This window comes from Ovis aries, chromosome 19 (assembly GCF_016772045.2).
Source record: "Ovis aries strain OAR_USU_Benz2616 breed Rambouillet chromosome 19, ARS-UI_Ramb_v3.0, whole genome shotgun sequence".
Lineage (NCBI taxonomy): Eukaryota > Metazoa > Chordata > Mammalia > Artiodactyla > Bovidae > Ovis > Ovis aries.
Genome location: NC_056072.1, coordinates 37,679,129 through 37,700,191, shown reverse-complemented (window position 1 = coordinate 37,700,191; position 21,063 = coordinate 37,679,129). Strand labels below are relative to the sequence as shown.

The following is a 21,063-nucleotide window of genomic DNA, read 5'->3' as shown; positions in this document are numbered from 1 at the left end:
AAAACATTAATTCTTTGGTGCTCAACCTTCTTTATGGTCCAGCTCTCTATACTGAACTTTGTTGGCAAAGTAACGTCTCTGCTTTTTAATGCAGTCTAGGTTTGTCATAGCTTTTCTTCCAAGGAGCAAGTGTATTTTAGTTTTATGGCCGCAGTCACTGTCTGCAGTGGTTTTGGAGCCCCAAAAAATAAAATCTGTCACTGCTTCCAGTTTTTTCCCTTCTGTTTGCCATGAGGTGATGGGACCAGATGCCATGATCTTATTTGTAATGTTGAGTTTCAAGCTTTTTCACTCTTCTCTTTGACCCTCATTAAAAGGCCCTTTAGCTCCTTCTCCCTTTCTGCCATCAGAGTGGTACATACAATAGGGTACCAGGAAACCAGTGACAAGGGCTTACAGGAGTATCACAGACTCAAGTCTGCAGGGATCAGATGTGTGGAGGAATGAAATGCACCAGGTAAAACTATGAGAAACTATTAGATTCATGACCAATCTCAAAGGGCTCACTTTTTCAGTACCAGCTGACTGTAGGCCCCAAAATCCATTCAGCAAGTATTAGTGGAGTGCCTGCTTACATGCTGTGTGCTCTTCTGGGCACTGAGTATTAATTAGTAAATGAAAGGAACACAAGCCCCTGCCATTGTGCCACTGGAACAGATAACAGATAGCAAATATAATAAGTAAATACAGTGATCTGCCTTCTGTTTTAATAAAACCACTCTGGGCACTCTGTGTATTCAGTTAGGGTATAGGGAGCAAGGGTAAAAACAGTGAGAGCAGTTAAAACTGTGGTTACTGAAATAACCCAGACCCATCAAAATGTTAAGAAAATGGAAAACTTAACCTTAATGAATTTTCTTGATTGTTTTCAAAGTTAGCAATGTAAAAAAGAATTTGAGTCAAGCCGAATAAGTCTGTGGGATTCTGCCATGTGCTGACACTTCGCTACTTTGGGTATAGAAGTGATAAAGGAGGTAAGAGAAAGGTGAGGACTTTGGGACAAGGCTAGCTTGGGAAAGGTCAGAATGGATTTGAACCTCACATGAAAGCTTGATTTTGATTATCACATGAAGCTGAACAAAGGGAAAAAATAATGGCATGCAGCTAGTCATAGAAGTAAAAAGGTGGAAAGAACCCGAACATCCGTCAACCAATGAATGGATCAGTAAATGATGATATATCCGCATACAGTGGAATTTTATTCTGCCATAAAGTAGAAGAAGTTACAGATATGTGCTCCAACCTGGGTGAACCTTGAACCGTATGCTAACTGAAAGAAGTCAGACACAAGAGGTCACATACTGTATTGTTTCAATATTGTGAAATACCCAAAATAGGCAGATCTATTGAGAAAGAAAACATGTGGTTTCCAGGGGCTGGGGGAGGGATGGGAGATGGGGAGTGACTGCTTAGTGGGTATAGGGTTTCCTTTCAGGGTGATGACATGTTCTAGACAAGGCTGTGAGTATGATTGCATCACATTGTGAGTACACTCAGTGTCACTAAGTTGTACGTTTAAAATGGTTAAAATGGTGAATTTTATGTTATGTGAATATTACCTCAATTTTTTTAAAAAAAAGGATGGCATGTGGAAAAGTATTTGAAGGATACATGTTTTACATCTTGTCTAGCTAGAGTGGAGTCTTTGTAAGGGGGTGTGACAGATGATAAAGCTAGAAGAAAAAAAAAAGGATGTTGAGTCAGGTAGTGAAAGTTGTTGACTGCCTGGCAAGCAGTTTAGATTCTCTTCTGTTGGCAGCGTTAAAACCCAGCAGTGTCCGCTCCACAGGTTCTTAAGAAGGAAACTGAAGCAAGGTTGGTGCAGCCTCTGGGTTTCAAAGCAAAGCAAGCAGTCCCTGGCTTTATCAGTCTAGGATATTTCTGCTCACCTCATTGAATTTCATGATACTCTCATGGAAGTCTCAAACAAAATTAATTTAGAATTTCCTAATCTTGAAAAAAAGCACGCTTATTATAGTTCCTGATTATGAATGTTTGCTATTAAAAAATATTAGGTAGCTATGTGAGGTGACTGATACATCAGCTAACCTTGATTGTGGTAATTGTTTGGAGATATATATGTCCATGCTTAGTCACTCAGTTGTGTCCAACTCTTTGTGGCCCCCTAGACTGTAGCCCACCAGGCTCTTCTGCCCATGGCATTTCCCAGGCAAGGACGCTGGAGTGGGGAGGCACCCCCTACTCCAAGGGATCTCCCCGGCCCAGGGACAGAAGCTGCGTTTCTGTGTCTCCTACTTTGGCAGGCAGGTGGATTCTTTACCACTGGCACCACCTGTGAAGCTCTGTGTATCCATTTCTGTGGATCTTTCTCAAGTATCTCAAATCATCACATTGTACACCTTAAACATACACAATCCGTTGTGTCAGTTATATTTCAGTAAAGCTGGGAAAAATGTAAACATTATATAAACCCTAATAAAAAGCCCCTTTAATTACATTCCTTCCCTCTCTACTACCTGTAAGTCTATAGTTATCTACTGTTTTCTATACATAGATTTATTGTTATATTTATTTTCACAAAAGTGGCATGATTTATGCATAGTGTTTTGTATATCCCTTAAAAATACTTATATCTTGGCTGTCTTTCTACTTCTTTCTTTTGGATTGCTATATTACGTGCTAGACCTCCATTTGTAAAGACAACAACAACAAAAAATGAAAAGCAAATGCCATTTACCTCTTATTACAAAGAAAACGCAGTATCATAAAGTGTAAAAGTAACTCACACTTGATGAGCTCTTACTATTTGCCAGGCATTCTTCTAACCATATTAATTTGTTAACTCCTTGTAACAACCTGATGAGGTAGATATGGTTTGATCCTCCTTTTGCAGAAGAGTTAACCAAGGCACAGACAAAATGTGTCCTGTTACATTTTGGTAACAGGTTGATGGATGGTCAGTGGCAGAAATGGGCTCCAAGACCAGCCTCTGCTCCAACTTGTTCAACTCCATCTTGTTATGAGGACCTTGTGGTCAATGGTATGAGATCATAGAGGTTTTTCAAGAGAAGTCAACCTGAAATTTTGTGTGAAATTTTCCAAATTTTATTGTTGGCTTTAAAAAATAGCTTTATTGAGATATAATATAAATGCTGCAAACTTACCATTTGAATCATTTTTAATACATTGACAGTGTTGCACAGACAGCACCTCTATATGGTCTAAAATTATCGCATCAGTCCCAAAGGAGACATTGTTTCCATAAAGCAGTCACTTTCCATCCTTCTCTCTTCTCTCTAACCAGATCCTGGAAGCCGCTCATCTGCTTTGTTTCTATGGATTTAACTGTTTTGGATATTTCACATAAATGAAATCATGCAATATGTGACTTTTTGTGTCTTGCTTCTTTTATTTTGCATGTTTTTGAGGTTTATCTGTATTGTAGCATTTATCAGTATTTCATTCCTTTTAATGGGTGAATAATACTCTATTGTGTGGCTATACCACATTTTATTTAGGCATTCTTCAGTTGGTGGACACCTGGGTTGCTTCCATGTTTTGGCTTTGTGAAAAATGCCCTTATGAACGTTGATGTACAGGTATCTCTTTGAGTGCCTGCTTTCAGTTCTTTGAGTGAACATCTAGAAGTGGAATTGCTGGATCATATTGTAATTCTTTGTTTAACCTTTTAAAGGACTGTCAAACTGTTTTCCACAGGGGCTGCACCATTTTACTTTCCCATCAACAATATACATTGATTCCTCCACATCCTCACCAACACTTGCCATTTTCTGTTCTTGTTTGTTTTTATTTCCTTACTGGCCATCCTAGAGGGTGTGGTGTGATATCTCATTGTAACTTTCGTTTGTATTTATCTTATGACAAAAAATGTTGAGCATCTTTTCATGTGCTTGTTGGTCATTTGTATTATCTTATTTGGAGAAATGTCTATTGAGAACTTTTTGATTTGTAAAAATTGGATTATTTGTCCTTTTTAGTTTTAGATGTAAGAGTTCTTTATACATTCTACATACAAGTCCCTTATCAGGTAAAGGATTTGCAAAAATTTTCTCCATTCTCTGGGTTCTTTTCACTTCCTTCAAGGTGTCCTTTGAAGCACAAAAGTTTGATAATTTCAATGAAGTTCAGTTTATCTGTTTGGCCTTGTTTTGTAAGAAATACTTAGTAAGTTGGATTGCAGCCTTCTAACCATCCACTTGTGACTGCAGCTGCGTTGCCCCTTTCCCCAGAAACCGATGGGGAAAAATGTTCTGTGAAAATACCTGTTGTCTGGAGTAAAGACAAGAAGCTCTGGAAAGCAGCAAAAGTCAAATCTCACCAGTGGTGGTTTTGTTTTGGTTTACCTTTTCTGCTCCTGAGGTTCCTTCACTTCGAGCACTTGGGTGGAGAGGAGAATGCGATAGAAAGCGGAGAGCAGGATCAAGGTCTGTGTGTCCTGCAGATATTATGCTGGTCAGAAGCATAAAACTGGCTAAAATGTTGAAACTTAGCCTTAAGTCATAGATGGTACCATTTAAAATCAAAGTTGCCATGAGAATGAAGTAATTGTGTCTTTCTGGGAAAAAGGGTTTAGGGACCATGAAATCTAGAGAGTCATTTGGGTTCGGGTCTCTCCCTTTGTATAAGAAAATATTTGTGTGGGTTGGGGCTTGAAGATAGGGACCTGTATCCATTTGCAGCCATTCATTCACATGTTAGTGAAATGTGAATCTGCATGCTCTCTCTCTCTACCAAGGAAAAGAAGGTTTTCTGTTGGAGGTGGAAAGGGATGCAAACCTTTGTGGAACAGTCTGTCTGTGGGGAAGCAGTTCAAACCCGGATGGGTTCCTGAATCAATGTACACAAAGGGTGTGGCAATTAGGGGAGCTGTGTTTGCTGGATCTATGTCCTTGCTTAGGGCTGGAACTTTGCTGCAGAAAAAGGGAGAAAAGAGCTGTGTTGTTCCTTCCCTCTTGTAGTAGCACACTTTCAGTTAGTCCTAGAGTTCAGCCCTAAGGCATTTTGCTTAGGGACCTGGCGACCATACATATTACAGTTTGTGAGGAGGTGGTTTCCATGTTCCAAATGACACGCTTATGTTGGGAATGCGAACTGTTAATCCATGGGAGACTAAACATATATCTCATTGTCACCATGATTTCAGGACATATACTACCCTTAACCTTGGTCCAGGAGGTCCAATTTAGATTTAGAGGTGTATGAGATCCTGTGAGCTTAGTGTGAGAGATCAGGAAAGATTTTGTTAAGGAAACAGAATGTGAGGGGGGGGATGTGACTGTAGGATTTTAGCCAAAGAAGAGTAGTTTTATAGATGGTGTGATCCATGTGAACAAAGACTTGAGAGCTGGGATGTGGAGGGAGAGCATACTCAGTACTATGATTTGGTCATTTTAGCCGGACTGTAGGGTACCTGCAAGAGGGAACGCTGTAGATGTGGTGGAGCTGGGCCTGGGGCCAACTGTTAAAGACCTGAAGTGCTATGAAAGGAGTGGTTATAAGTTGAGGGATCGGTGATGAGCCCCTGAAAGTGTTGGAGCAAAGACTGACATAACTGACGCTATGCTTTACCCTGCAAGAATGATGATAGCATAGCATGGCTAGAATATAATTGGGCTTTCTATGTGACAGGCGGGGTGCTAGTAATAATAGCTATAGAGTAGGGTGTGGTGCCGGAGAAGGCGATGGCACCCCACTCCAGTACCCTTGCCTGGAAAATCCCCTGGGCGGAGGAGCCTGGTAGGCTGCAGTCCATGGGGTCGCTAGGAGTCGGACACGACTGAGGGACTTCACTTTCACTTTTCACTTTCATGCATTGGAGAAGGAAATGGCAACCCACTCCAGTGTTCTTGCCTGGAGAATCCCAGGGACGGGGGAGCCTGGTGGGCTGCCATCTCTGGGGTCGCACAGAGTCGGACACGACTGAAGCGACTTAGCAGCAGCAGCAGCAGCAGGGTGTGGTGTATGTGTGTCCAGTCGTGTCTGACTCTTTGCGACCCTATGGATTGCAGCTGCTGGGTTCCTCTGTCCATGGGATTTTCTAGGCAAGAATACTGGAGTGGGTTGCCATTTCCTTCTTCAGGAGATCTTCCCGATCCAAGGATCCAACTCATGTCTTCAGCATTGGCAGGCAGATTCTTTATCTCTGTGCCATCTGGGAAGCCTGTAGGGTAGGGTACTTTTGTACTGATAACTTTCTTAATACTCCTTATAAAGTAGATACTCTTGTTTTACATCATTTTATAAATGAGGAAACAGCCCGAGCGAGAGAAGTTCCACTTTCCCCAGAGTTATACAGTAAATAAGTGGTAGAGCTGGGATTCAGCTTGGGTGTATTGGCTGTAGAACACATCCTCTTAACTGCTGGGCCCAAAAGACGGTGATAGTTCACCATCTTCAGTGAAAGCTGATTGGTACAAAGGTGACATAGGGAATTATTTTTAACAGTGTGTTTAATCTTTGCATTTTATTGCATCTGAGGCAGTGTACTAGAACTATGACTATACAGTCAGCCTCTTTTTATAGCTAAACATTAGTCCAATTTTTCCATTCCATTTCTATAACTTAATCCTTTTCCTCTATTTTTAAAAGAACTCTTTTAACTTTAAGGCTCTAAATGAAGATTTTAAATGAAATTTGTGAATCATTTAAAATTATAGGCTAGTATCAAATTCCTAGAAACATTTGGGTGTTATTCGGTTTAAAGTTATATGTTAATACCTTCTTTATGTGTATTGTTAAATTTTCTCTCTTTCAAAGCAGTTTACTATTATTGGTGAATGATTCTTTGGGAGAACTTGTACGAGCTACACACGTATGATTAAGAAAACAGACCAAAAATTTAAAGCTTTGAACTTTTGGGCAAATGACATAGTTAATAGAATGACTACACATACAGGTTAAGTCTTTTATATATGATTTTTAGTTATTTTTGGCTGTGCTGAGTTTTTGTTGCTGCAGGCAGGCTTTCTCTAGTTGTGACAAGCTGGGGCTACTCTCTTGTTGTGGAGCATGGGCTGTAGGGCACGTGGGCTTCAGTAGTTGTGGCTCAGGAGCATGGGTTCTGTAATTGTGGTGCATAGGCTTAGATATTCTGCAGCATGTGGGATCTTCACAGACCAGGGATGGAACCAGTGTCACCTGCATTGCGAGGCAGACTTCCAATCACTAGACCACCGGAGAAGCCAAGGTTAAGTCTTTAAAAAGATAATTACCTACATCTTTAAGTCTCTACTTTTTCAACTGTCTTTATTATTCCTAATTTTGCGCTTGATTTTCAGCAGTTCCAGCCACTGAGCTGATGAATTCAGTTTTTTCCACTGTTCTCCCCCTACTGGAATACTCATGTATCCATAACAGGCCAGAAGGTATTTCATTAGAGGGAGCACAGTTAAGGAGAGGCCTGGCCTGGACATACCCCTTACGCAGAAGAGAGCCCTGGCTCTGTCTGGAGAATTAAAAAGGAAAGAGAGTGAGGTGGTCAGAGAAGGGAGAAAGGCTGTAAACAAAGGCACAGCCAATTTTAGGAAGAAAGAAACCCACGGCAACACATTCCTAATTCAGTAGTTTCGAGTTTCTTGTTACTCAAATGATTGCAGTCCTTTGGGGTTGATGATGGAGAATCTCTGTTATCAACCCTGTAATTTGCACACATAAATATACTGTAGTTGCTAGTTTTCAGGTTTATTAAAATGTTGTATTGGGACTAGTGGTTCTTTCCAAACAAAAAGACTGGTCATGTGGGGTCTTGCATCTTAGAAAAGTTTTAGACAGTTTCAGCCATTTTACGTTAAACTGGATTTAAAGATTGTTTTGTTGTTTTGTTTTGCATTTAGTGATGCCTTTGGCCTTTGAACAAAGCATTTTACAATTCTGTGCTGTGCAGAGAATCCTTTTTGTAAAGAGAGACCTTGTTACCCTTGGCACCTACTGGGAACATCCCTAAATTTGGATGGTGAAGTAAGGCCACCTTTTAAATACATCCCTGGAAGGGATGAAATGCTCAAAACTTGGCAGCGTTTCACTTCTGACGGCCTAGTTCTTAAGCCACATGCAGTTTAATTGGTGGTGACAGCTTTTTCCATAAGAGCATTTTGATGAATTTAAAAAACTCCTACTTCTCATGTCCTCAGTGAAATTACTGTGTTGTGTTCAGCCCAGTGCCTAACAGAGTGCCTGATACGTGGTAGGTAAGCAGAACCTGTTTGATGAGTTGAATCTTCATTACTCAAACCTTATAAAACCTATCATTTATCTGTGCAGACAGATACTGAAGATCTTCAGAACTGTAAGACAGCATCAGAAGTATACGGGTAGGAGAATTGATCGATAGCATACAAGGAACACTTATATGAAAATAATAATTGAATGTAAATTGTACTGCTCATGGTTTTACATTTTTTTTTGGATGCAGAAGAGAGGTGTTTAGGTAAGAAGTCATCAGGTCATCCTTATTATCAAACCAAGTTTTTGAATTTCTGTTGTAATCTTGGTTATAGGGAGTGTCTTTATATAAGAACACTTTTTAAATGTTGCCTAAATTTGAGTTTCAGAACACTGTACTTTTCTCAGCTAGCAGTTTTGGCTTTTGTTGGTTACTCATTCAACCCATTGGGAAACCCAAACCATCTCTGGATATCAGAAACTGCATGTTCTAGAAGGAGTTAGGACTTTTCATGGGTGAAGAGAATCTGGTAAAAGGCATTGGCTGCAGGAAAAGAGAGATGGCCAGAAACTGCCTGTCATTCTCTTGGTGCTCACATCTTCAACTTGGTAACGCAGTTCTCAGATAAGAATTTATCTGAATTGTTCAGTGTGATATAAGATACTTGTTTATAGTGTTTGTTTTGTCTTTTTTTTGTGCTTTCCATGTATCTTTTCATGCAGTCCTCAAAAGGAACCTGGCTTTATCTTTATTTTACAGGTTAGGAAACTGATGATCCAAGTAAGTTAGGTAACTGGCTTACGTTACATAGTTTGTAAGTGAAGAGCCACTATATGAACTCAGAAAAAATTCATAGGGACTGGCTCTAGAGCCCTCCCTCGTTTTCCTCATCTGTAAATAGTAATACAACTCCTGCTTTACACAGCTGTGAATATTAATAGAGCTAATGCAAAAAGGTACCTCCAACAATGCTTGGCACCTAGTAGGTACCCAATAATTGATAGCTGCTATTAGTAACAATTTCTCTTAATAACTATCATAATGCTAAGAGGATATTTAGTATTTTTATTTTAAGCCCTGTTGTATTTTCTTTATTAAACCAGTCAAAAAGAGGGGGGAGGTATGAAACTGGAATAAGGATGGAAGTTGAAGTATTACAAATTGCCATATTGACCCTCATTACCTTTAAGTCATATTAGTGAATCTTGAAGTATTTTCACGTGTCAAAAGGGGGAAATCGAGCAGTATCTTGAAGTAGGGCTGTCCTTCATGTTTGCCACTCTTCCCCTTATTTTAATTTTCATCCTGTACTCTCAGAGATCAGAAGGGCTGAACTCAATAAGCAAACTCTCTTTGGAACCTACATACCTGGGTGGCCCTAAGCTTTTCTTTTTAATGGCAGCTCCAAATGCCATAAAATTCAAATTTTTGTTTTTCTTAAATGTAGAATATTGCAAGATACAAAATAATCCATAAACTGTGTGCTTTAGTCACAGAAAATCATTGTTAGGTGTTTTTTTTTTTTAATGTATTTCTGTAATTCTACAGATTTTTCAGTGATTTGGATGAATGAAAAATTGAAGGTCTACATTGGTGACATGAAGATTGAGGGCCTTCCTTACAAGTTAGGAACTGAACTACTAAGGAAATTATGTTTTACCTATGCATTTTTTCTCATTGATCCTCTTCTGTTGGAAGTTAAAACTTTAGAAATGATTTTTTATCCTACCAATCATTTCTACTATTTTTGGTTATTCTTTTTTTTTTTCCCTGCTTCTTAGATAAGGATAGGAAGCATCCATAACTTCATTTTTGGGAACTTTTGTTTGCATGTCATCCAGGAAGAAATTTACACACTTATTTCTAAACATTTTAAAAATAAATGCATATACATGTAATTTTTAAATTTTTTTCCACTAAAGCCCTCAAATTTTGAACCTAAAATAAGTACTTTCCACAGGAGCCCTGGGTTGAGTTTAGGATGCAATAACGTTACATTATTTTTTACTCTTCTTTAAATATCTTTATATTTCTGAGGGTTGGACTTTTGCAGGTAAGTTGGCCACCTCTGTAACATCAGATGTTCCAGATTAAGAAAAAAAACATGAATAATAATTTTTAAAAATGAATAAGCCTGCTTTTTCCCCATCTAAGGAAAGCCCCTCTAAGTAAGCAGCTATGACACGCGTGCCTCAGGAGTGCGGATATTACTGCTATGTGAAACATGCTGATTAAAATCCTTGTTTCTGTCTCAGGCTGCAGATTTTTCACACAGTTTGAAGTAACAGTAATGCTAAGAACACTTAATTAAAAGCGCTTGATGTGGTCTGCTACTGTTTCAAGTACCTCAGGTGCTTTAGTGCATTAAGTAGCCCTTTATTTTACCGTCTTTACCCATCACTTGAGCAAAAGCTGTACGCGCAATGTGTGTATTGCGGAAGGGTGCTAAGTTTTGTGGGCCAGTGCTTGAGTGAACAATATCTAATAGAAAACAGTATTTTCTAGGAATGCTGTACATTCACCTAAGCCCTAGCTTCTCGCCCTGCCCAGGCAAAGAAATCATAAAGGGGGAGGGAGAGACCAACAGCTTGAATTAAAACTAATTAGACTTGGGGGTGGTGGGGTGGTGAGGAGGGGTGAGGGTGGTAGTGAATGAATCACTTCCAGGAGCATTGGAAAGGGAAATATAGAAATTTGGAGTCGTGTCTCTAAAACATGTAAACGGATTCGCCTCGGTCTCTGTCTCCTCCACTGCATCTTACACTGATTTCATGGTCTCCTCTTTGCTGAACGAGCTCAAGTAACCCGGGAGCACGCGCTGATCTCCCGTGGCGGGCTTCGGGCCGACACCTGGGACAGCACCTGGGCTGCATTTCCTCGCCTGCCAGTGGTTTCCTCCGCGCTAGGAGTCCCGCTCAGCGGCGGCTTCCCATTCATGCTTTTGACAGCCGCGCGGCCGCTCGCGAGCTGAGAGCGAAGAGCTCCTTGAATCCGCCCCTGCTCTCTGGATTGGACCCGGGCGGGAAGGCCCGACAGCTACGCCGCCCGCTGGTGCCCCGGGGCCGGCCGGCCGGCTGGTTCCTCCATAGGTGGCTGCGTTTCCGACTTCGCCCTGGCTCCACTCCGGGGGCTTGACGTGCAAACTTCGCCCGAGAGAGCTGAGAGGGAGGGACCGGCGAGGGGGAGGAGGCGGCGGGAGGCGCCTCCGCTTAAGGGAGCCGGCCGGGCGCCGCCGCTCGGACGGACGCGCGGACGGAAGGAAGGAGCGGGGCCGCCGGGCCCGGCCCAGGGATGCGAGCGGCCTCAGGGTGGGCAGCCTGGGGGCCGGGGGTGCGTCTCGGGCCTCCCCGCCGTGGGCCGCCGCGGCGAGGCGCGGGGCTGAGGCGGGGGCAGCTCTGGGCGCCGGCCTCCGCGCCGGGTCTCCGCGGCGGAGGCAGGCTGGGGACCCTACGCCGCGGTGGCGGCCCGCCGGCTCTCGTCCCCTCCCCCGAGGGGCACTGGAGTCGAAACCGAAAGCGAGCCCGCGCCGCGGACTTTGCGCCCAAGGCGGGGGATGTGGGGGGTGGGGGTAGGAGGAGGCGAGCTGGGGGTCTGGGCGGCCGGGGGCGCTGTCAGCGCGCCCCACCCGGCCCGCGGGCCGCGCACGCCGCCGGAACTCCCCGGCGCCTCCTTAAAAGCAGCCCCCGCGCGACTCTTTTCCCCCTTTTTTTGTTACATTGTAGGAGCGGAAAGAATGTCGGAGCGGGCCGCGGATGACGTCAGGGGGGAGCCGCGCCGAGCGGCGGCGGCGGCGGGCGGAGCAGCGGCCGCGGCCGCCCGGCAGCAGCAGCAGCAGCCTCCGCAGCCCCAGCGGCAGCCGCCGCCGCCGCCGCGGCGCCTACGGCCGGAGGACGGTGGCCCTGGCGCCGCCTCCACCTCGGCCGCCGCCGCAATGGCGACCGTCGGGGAACGCCGGCCCCTGCCGAGTCCCGAAGCGATGCTGGGACAGTCGTGGAATCTGTGGGTCGAAGCTTCCAAACTTCCTGGGAAAGACGGTGAGTGTCCACGCCCTCCTCTTCCCCGCGCAGCCCCCATTCCCCCATCCTCAGACCCTTCTCCCCTCCCCCGTCCCGTGGCCCGCCCCCTCGGGGGTCAGAGATGCTATCGCCGGGTTGGGGAACGCGGAGGTGCCCGCACCTACTCCGTGCGTGCGTGAGCGTGCGTCACACTCTCCGCAACTGACCTGCCTCTCCCCTCCTCCTGTGTGTGTGTATCTCCTAGGGACGGAATTGGACGAAAGTTACAAGGAGTTTGGGAAAAACCGCGAAGTCATGGGGCTCTGTCGCGAAGGTGAGTCTAGCCCTCTGATGGAGTTTGTACAAGTCCAGGGGAAGTATCCTGGCCGGCTGACCAGGGCGGTAGCTTGAGCCCACCTGAGCCACTCCGCTCCTCCCACGCGAGGATGCTGTCTGATAAAGAAGAAAGGGGAGGATGGAGCATTTGGAAAATCCGGTTTCCGGAGGCTTCGTATATCCGGGAGTATCCGTATATCCGGGAGTATCCAAAGCCCTTCAGTGGAGGCCTGGCTGGGTGCAGTTTAAGCGCATTGCCAGTGATGAACGCTGGGACCAGCAGTGAGTTTAACCCAAATGAAACGCGAGGAGTAGAGGGAGAAATTCTCAGCTTCCAAAAGCGTCTCCACGAACGTCTTAGGGGGTTCTGGAAAGGACACCTTGCCACCTGTAATTGTCTGCCAGCAATAAAAATGAATTTTTAAAAAGACAGCACTTTACCTGTACAGCCTATTTCCATAGGATTTATGTTACAAAGGTTAATCAAAAGGATCATCACAACCAAGGAGCTGTTGATCGGATATTTTTTCTTTTTTGTATTTTTATGAAGGTGTCAAAATCAGCGGGGGCGGGGGGCGGTCACAGAATTTTATCTGTTGAAAAAAGCCTTTGGTGCACTTATGTAGTGAAATCAGAATCTAATTATTGGTCAGTTTTTAATAAAAACTGTTTGGTAGAAGGAAATAACTGTAACTAAGTGTGGATCTCTAAATGAAAGATATCTAGGAGCTGTCAGACTTTTACTTCAGGTTTTCTTTTTCTTTAAATAGTCCCCTTTGCTGTCGAAGGCCTGTGTTAGTCCTGGGCACATGGTGGTCAGAAAGGTCTAAAGGAGTCCAATCTTCTCTAGACTGAGTTCAAGCTGTTCCTTCAGTAGTAGTATGGACAAGGACTTGAGTGAGGTTTGGTATCCAAAATATTGAGTTTATATTCCCAGCGGAACTTTATTTCTCAGTGTGGCCATTTATTTTGGCATTGTTATTGTCAAGGGCCCAAGAATAGGTACAGCTTTGGCAAGAGAAACATTTTAAAGTCCAGAGTTGGCCCATTGTTACTCTGTCTCCACACTTCTTGTTTTTAGTGCCTGTCTTGTCTTCATGTTCACAGTTTTGGTTTTTTTGAACTAGCTTTTTGTTGGCCTCTTGGCACTAGGAGGAAGAGTAATACCAGTGGCAACTTTCTGAGAGCTTCCAATTGTAACAGATTAGAGAGCAAATTAGTTGATTTTGCGAAGGCGAATTGCTGTTTGAGAGCAAAGGAAAGAGAGGGAAAACACAGGACTTGCTGGCGATGTTGCAATAGGAAAAATCAGTTGTTAGTCCGGTTTTAGTGTTGAATTGGCAGCCTGCCTGGGCTTAAAAAATTTAAAATCACTAGGTGGTAACTCTCCTTGAAAGCAGTTGGAGTAGAGCTTTAGAGGATCTGACCTGCTCCTGTTCTTAGTTTTTCTTCTCTGGATGTGGATATATTTCCCATAAAGAGTTTCTAAATCTGTGTGAAAACATGGTGCTAATTATTGGTAATTCGCCTACAGAGGTTGAATAAGTATGTCTGTATTTCATTGCACTACTTGGTCTGGATTGAGACCCAACCAAATGTAGTTGCCTGGACCCACTTTTTGCTGTATTTATTATTTTCTCTTTGGGCATAGTCATTAGTGTATTTTACCAAAAAAGATCTAGGACCTCTTAATTCCTGTCTTGGGGCACAAAGGGATCATAAATTTGGTGTCTGTGCTTCTGACCTATCAAATTATTAGTGGCTATTGGTGATACCATTTTTTTCCCTAAGCTTCTCTAACCATTCAGAAGATGCTGAAGCAGCCAGGATGGCTGAATTTCTGCCTGCCAGTTTTAAGTAGAGACTGAAATTTCTAATTCAGTCAATTTTCGATTCATTTGTGACTTTGTGGATTTTCTGGGATAAGTATAAGGATGTCCAGCACTTTAGACAGAGGGCCTTTGTTTTTCTAACAAATAGTTCATGTCAGGCTGTTTAAGCATGAAAATACATTTTAAAATTATCAGACACTTCTCCTTTGTCTTTGATTGAGATTATCTCCTACTGAGGAAAAAGTGTTTTGGAGTTAAATTCTTACTAATTCTTCTTGTCAACAAAGTTAAACTGAAAAGAAATATGTAGATAAATTGAAACTATGAATGAACGACTAAGTCAGAAACTCTTTGTCTTGGAAGATATTTAGGAATATTGATCAGACTTTTTGAATTCTCCAGTTTATGATTGTACACCTAAGAGTTAGAAACCTGGGTTTGAAGTTGGTAAACATTGCATTTTACCTTTCAGAATCTAAATTCCTCTTTGTCAAAGGAGATGATAATACCTACTTCCCGTGGAGGTTGTAAGGGTTGAAATTAAATTAGATAATAGAAAATGACTCCATACATACTACTTCTTTTCAACCCTTTCAACTGCTGATAATCTTAGCATGATCTCCTAATTTGTTATTTATCTAGGTCAGAAATTTTTAACCTGGGGCTTGAATTGGCTTCAATTCAAGGAACCTGGAATGTCAGGTTCATGAATCAAGGCAAATTGGAAGTGGTCAAACGAGATGGCAAGAGTGAACGTTGACATTCTAGGAATCAGCGAACTAAAATGGACTGGAATGGGTGAATTTAGTTCAGATGACCATTGTGTCTACTACTGCGGGCAGGAATCCCTCAGAAGAAATGGAGTAGCCATCATGGTCAACAAAAGAGTCCAAAATGCAGTACTTGGATGCAATCTCAAAAACAACAGAATCATCTCTGTTCGTTTCCAAGGCAAACCGTTCAGTATCACAGTAATCCAAGTCTATGCCCCAACCAGTAACGCTGAAGAAGCTGAAGTTGAACAGTTCTATGAAGACTTCCAAGACCTTTTAGAACTAACACCCAAAAGAGATGTCCTTTTCATTATAGGGGACTGGAATGCAAAAGTAGGAAGTCAAGAAACACCTGGAGTAACAGGCAAATTTGGCCTTGGAGTGCGGAATGAAGCAGGGCAAAGACTAATAGAGTTTTGCCAAGAAAATGCGCTAGTCATAGCAAACACCCTCTTCCAAAAACAAGAGAAGACTCTACACATGGACATCACCAGATGGTCAACACTGAAATCAGATTGATTATATTCTTTGCAGCCAAAGATGGAGAAGCTCTATACAGTCAACAAAAACAAGACCAGGAGCTGACTGTGGCTCAGATCATGAACTCCTTATTACCAAATTCAGACTTAAATTGAAGAAAGTAGGGAAAACCGCTAGACCATTCAGGTATGACCTAAATCAAATCCCTTATGATTATACAGCGGAAGTGAGAAATAGATTTAAGGGCCTAGATCTGATAGATAGAGTGCCTGATGAACTATGGAATGAGGTTCGTGACATTGTACAAAAGAGATCAAGACCATCCCCATGGAAAAGAAATGCAAAAAAGCAAAATGACTGTCTGGGGAGGCCTTACAAATAGCTGTGAAAAGAGAGCTGAAAAGCAAAGGAGAAAAGGAAAGATACAAACATCTGAATGCAGAGTTCCAAAAAATAGCAAGAAGAGATAAGAAAGCCTTCTTGAGCAATCAGTGCAAAGAAATAGGGGAAAAGAACAGAATGGGAAAGACTAGAGGTCTCTTCAAGAAAATTCAAGATACCAAGGGAACATTTCATGCAAAGAGGGGCTTGATAAAGGACAGAAATGGTATGGACCTAACAGAAGCAGAAGATATTAAGAAGAGATGGCAAGAATACACAGAAGAACTGTACAAAAAAGATCTTCATGACCCAGATAATCATGATGGTGTGATCACTGACCTAGAGCCAGACATCCTGGAATGTGAAGTCAAGTGGGCCTTAGAAAGCATCACTGTGAACAAAGCTAGTGGAGGTGATGGAATTCCAGTGGAACTGTTTCAAATCCTGAAAGATGATGCTGTGAAAGTGCTGCACTCAATATGCCAGCAAATTTGGAAAACTGAGCAGTGGCCACAGGACTGGAAAAGGTCAGTTTTCATTCCAATCCCAAAGAAAGGCAATGCCAAAGAATGCTCAAACTACCACACAATTGCACTCATCTCACATGCTAGTAAAGTAATGCTCAAAATTCTCCAAGCCAGGCTTCAGCAATACGTGAACCGTGAACTTCCTGATGTTCAAGCTGGTTTTAGAAAAGGCAGAGGAACCAGAGATCAAATTGCCAACATCCACTGGACCATGGAAAAAGCAAGAGAGTTCCAGAAAAACATCTATTTCTGTTTTATTGACTATGCCAAAGCCTTTGACTGTGTGGATCACAATAAACTGTGGAAAATTCTGAAAGAGATGGAAATACAGACCACCTGACCTGCGTCTTGAGAAATCTGTATGCAGGTCAGGAAGCAACAGTTAGAACTGGACATGGAACAACAGACTGGTTCCAAATAGGAAAAGGAGTACATCAAGGCTGGATATTGTCACCCTGCTTGTTTAACTTCTATGCAGAGTACCTCATGAGAAACGCTGGACTGGAAGAAACACAAGCTGGAATCAAGATTGCTGGGAGAAATATCAATAACCTCAGATATGCAGATGACACCACCCTTATGGCAGAAAGTGAAGAGGAACTCAAAAGCCTCTTGGTGAAAGTGAAAGTGAAAGAGGAGAGTAAAAAAAGTTGGCTTAAAGCTCAACATTCAGAAAACGAAGATCATGGCATCTGGTCCCATCACTTTATGGGAAATAGATGGGGAAGCAGTGGAAATAGTGTCAGACTTCTATTTTGGGGGGCTTCAAATTCACTGCAGATGGTGACTGCAGCCATGAAATTAAGAGTCGCTTACTCCTTGGAAGGAAAGTTATGACCAACCCAGATAGGGTGTTCAAAAGCAGAGACATTACTTTGCCGACTAAGGTCCATCTAGTCAAGGCTATGATTTTTCCAATAGTCATGTATGGATGTGAGAGTTGGACTGTGAAGAAGGCTGAGCGCCGAAGAATTGATGCTTTTGAGCTGTGGTGTTGGAGAAGACTCTTGAGAGTCCCTTGGACTGTAAGGAGATCCAACCAGTCCATTCTGAAGGAGATCAGCCCTGGGATTTCTTTGGAAGGAATGATGCGAAAGCTGAAACTCCAGTACTTTGGCCACCTGATGCAAAGAGTTGACTCATTGGAAAGACTCTGATGCTGGGAGGGATTGGGGGCAAGAGGAGAAGGGGACGACAGCGAGATGAGATGGCTGGATGGCATCACTGACTCGATGGACATGAGTCTGAGTGAACTCTGGGAGTTAGTGATGGACAGGGAGGCCTGGTGTGCTGTGATTCTTAGGGTCGCCAAGAGTTGGACACGACTGAGCAACTGAACTGAACAGAATTGGCTTCAGGGGGTTTTGGTTGTCCTGAAATTGTATGCAAAATAGTATGTTATGTCCACTTATGAGGGCAGGTGTCCCCAGCTTTTCTTGGGTTCTCAAGGATTGTTCACTTATCTTTACCTTCAAAATTTCTAAGTTAGAATCTCTTTTTTTTTCTTTTCCTCTCGTACTTTATTGTCTAATTCCTTCATGATGAGACTGCCCAAGAGTTAATGCTGTGGGAGAGGTTGGAACTGTTGACTTAGGTGGAACTGAGATTATCTGTGGTTTAGCAACTGTATCATCCCTCTGTTTTCCTTTTAGCACAGGTAGATAAATGTTAGGATAAAATGTCAGTTATCTTTCAGAGATCAACCTGTTTTACATTTATATCGTCAAATTTTTATTGCCTTGCTTGTTTTGTTCTGTAATACGTAATTTTATGGCACAGTTGGTTTTACTGGGAAAAGATGGATAAAACATTTTTAACTTTCAAAAGACTAAACGCAGAAAATTACCTTTTTCTTAAAGGTGATTTTTGAAATTGTATGAGTAACATTAATTATGTTTAGATGAGAGTAACTGGTATAAGTAGCTGATTAAGGCTTTCCTATTGGTACCTAAGCTTGGTACCTAAGTCCTTAAGTGTAAAAACATGAAGTGCCTTCACCTGACAGCAAATTACAAAGAAAACATTGTAGGAGTCGGCAGTGAAAATAGGATGTTTTCTTTGGAAAGTCATTCCTAACTTTTCTTAAGCCCACCTCTTGTGCAGCATCAAAGTAACCCATATTTTTCCTTTGTCTAAGCTCTCTTCCTATCACCATATGAAGGTGTGTGTTATGTGATGGCTCTTTTATTAGAGTGCAGGCTGCTAGAGGACAGAGTTGTTATTGACCAAGAAGGATTTAGCTCCTTCACATTGCTTGCGTTCAGTGAAGATTTGCCCCCCAAATAAATGAACTGGGCTACTAGGAAGATTGAAGAGTTCAAGTGACTAACCTTCCATTGTGTTGTGACTCAAAAACAGGTACCTATTCTGGGGTGGGGTGGGCGTGGTATGTGCTTTCTGGCCAGGGACTGTTGCTGAGTATTTCCTGTGTCTCTGACCTGAGTTAGCGCTTTTCCAGAAAGAGGACAGGCAAGACACCATCTTTTTTATCATTGATATTTAGGCGAGTGAGTAGGAGGGTGACCTTGAGTGATATCCACAGTTGATGACAGGTGACCTCCCTGTCAAAACAACAGGGACCTAATTGAGCCTGGGTCAGGATGGAAGAGAGGTTGGTTGACAGCTGCAGGGAGCTAGGTACCAAAGGAAAAAGAGAAACTAGGAAGGTAGGTAGCCTTAATCAACACAGATTGAGTCAACGTACCGCCTTTTTCTTTCCTGGGGGTGAAAATTGTTCATAGTCAGATAACTGGAAACAAACAGGTATTGGTGGGAAGGACTATTAAAATAACTGTGTTACAGACATAAAACCTCTCTGAAATAAAGAACATCTCTGTTTTTCTCTAGGGTTTCTCTTAATGTCCCCCCCCCTGCCCCGCCCCAACTTTTCTGATGCACAATTTCAAATACACAGAAGTAAAGATAGTATTTTAATGAGCCTCCTGATGTCTTTCCCACAGCTCATGAGTCCGTGCCCAATCTTGTTTCATCTCTGCCACACTCCCCACACTGAAACATGTCTCAGACACCATATTTCTTTTGGTTTTCTTTTTAATGCTTGCATGGACTTCAGCTTGTCTCCTGGCAAAATGGAGCCTCCCTGCACTCCGTGTCTTCTTTTGAGGCAAGGCCTGCTTCCATTCGGAGAAGGCAGTGGCACCCACTCCAGTACTCTTGCCTGAAAAATCCCATAAGGAGCCTGGTAGGCTGCAGTCCATGGCGTCACGAAGAGTTGGATACGACTGAGCGACTTCACTTTCACGTTTCACTTTCATGCATTGGAGAAGGAAATGGCAACCCACTCCAGTGTTCTTGCCTGGAGAATCCCAGGAACAGGGGAGCCTGGTGGGCTGCCGTCTTTGGTGTCGCACAGAGTCAGACATGACTGAAGTGACTTAGCAGTAGCAGCAGCATGCTTCCATGAGCCTGTAAGGGTTCTGTAGGCAGCAGGGCTTGCAGTCTGCTGACACCTTAAGATCCAAAGTAAGCCTCAGACAGGAATCAGTGTGATCTGGGTTCACTGCCTCCAAATTGCACTTACACACATTCGAGGAGAGCGGGTGATGGTGTTGGAACGCCCACACCTGATGCTCCGTGAATGAGCACTGTGGCTCCAGGAGGCAGTGTCCTTGCTCACAGTTCCTGCTTGTAACTCTCTGCCTAAGAAGTCTGCACTAACCCAGGACTGAGAGGGCCTGAGTAGACCTAGAGACACTCCTGAAGAAGCAATCTTTCCCCTGACCTGAGTATAGCTCCTTAACTACGTCACTGCAGATTGCAGCCTAGCTAAGAATGCTTTTTTTTTTCTTTTTAAAGAAGTTTTGTTACTTATATTTATTTTTGCTGTGCTGGGTCTTCGTTGCTGTGCAGGCTTTTCTCTAGTTGTGTCGAGTGGAGGCTACTCTGCTTGCGGTAATGCGGGCTGCTCAGTACGATGATATCTCTTGCTGTGGAGCATGGGCTCTAGGGCATGCAGAGTTCAGTAGCTGCAGCTCCCGGGCTCTAGAGCGCAGGCTCAGTAACTGTGGCACACAGGCTTAGGTGCTCCGTGGCATGTGGGATCTTCCTCGACCAGGGAACCTGTGTCTCCTGCACTGGCAGGTGAATTCTTCACTACTGAGCCGTAAGTGAAGCCTCTGAGAATGCTTTTTATATTGTTGAGTGGTTGACATAAAAACTCTAAAAAGGAGATGTTTAGTTCCTGATTTGTGGGAAAGTATGTGAAAGTCAGATGTCAGAGCCCATGAGCACAGTTTCACTGGAACATAGCCACAGCCGTTCACGCACGCACTTTTTTTCTGTGCAGCTTTTTTCTCTATGCAGTGACCTGTGGAGTTGAGGAGGTGTGACTGAGGCCATATAGCCTACCAAGGCCAAAATGAACCATCTGGCTCTTTACAGAAAAAGTTTGCCATCCTTGTTCTAATGGGTTTCTTGGTTAATGAAGGGAAGCCTTTTCTGCAGAATGTGATTCTATTACTCCTTGAACATTCTGTTTTGAGGGGGAGAATCTTAAAAATAGTAAAAAAAAAAAAAAAAAAAACCCACCGTTCAACCAAAAGTTATTTCAACATTGAAGAAATATGTTGAGCCAGA

At 43.1% G+C, this 21,063-nt stretch overlaps 1 protein-coding gene across 2 annotated transcripts in view; it reads left to right on the top strand.

Moving 5' to 3' along the window:
• The window catches only part of ATXN7 (ataxin 7), a 164,225-nt gene that overhangs the window by 30,442 nt on the left and 112,720 nt on the right, over positions 1-21,063 (top strand). The window contains exons 1-3 of one of the 2 annotated variants that reach the window (XM_027958202.3): positions 11,382-11,451; positions 11,866-12,177; positions 12,404-12,472. In XM_027958202.3, the coding sequence (XP_027814003.1) occupies positions 11,877-12,177; positions 12,404-12,472 (370 nt within the window). In that variant the 5' untranslated portion in view covers positions 11,382-11,451; positions 11,866-11,876. Of the gene's footprint in view, positions 1-11,381; positions 11,452-11,865; positions 12,178-12,403; positions 12,473-21,063 lie in introns of those variants that run through there. The other variant, XM_042236615.2, reaches the window with a different exon arrangement.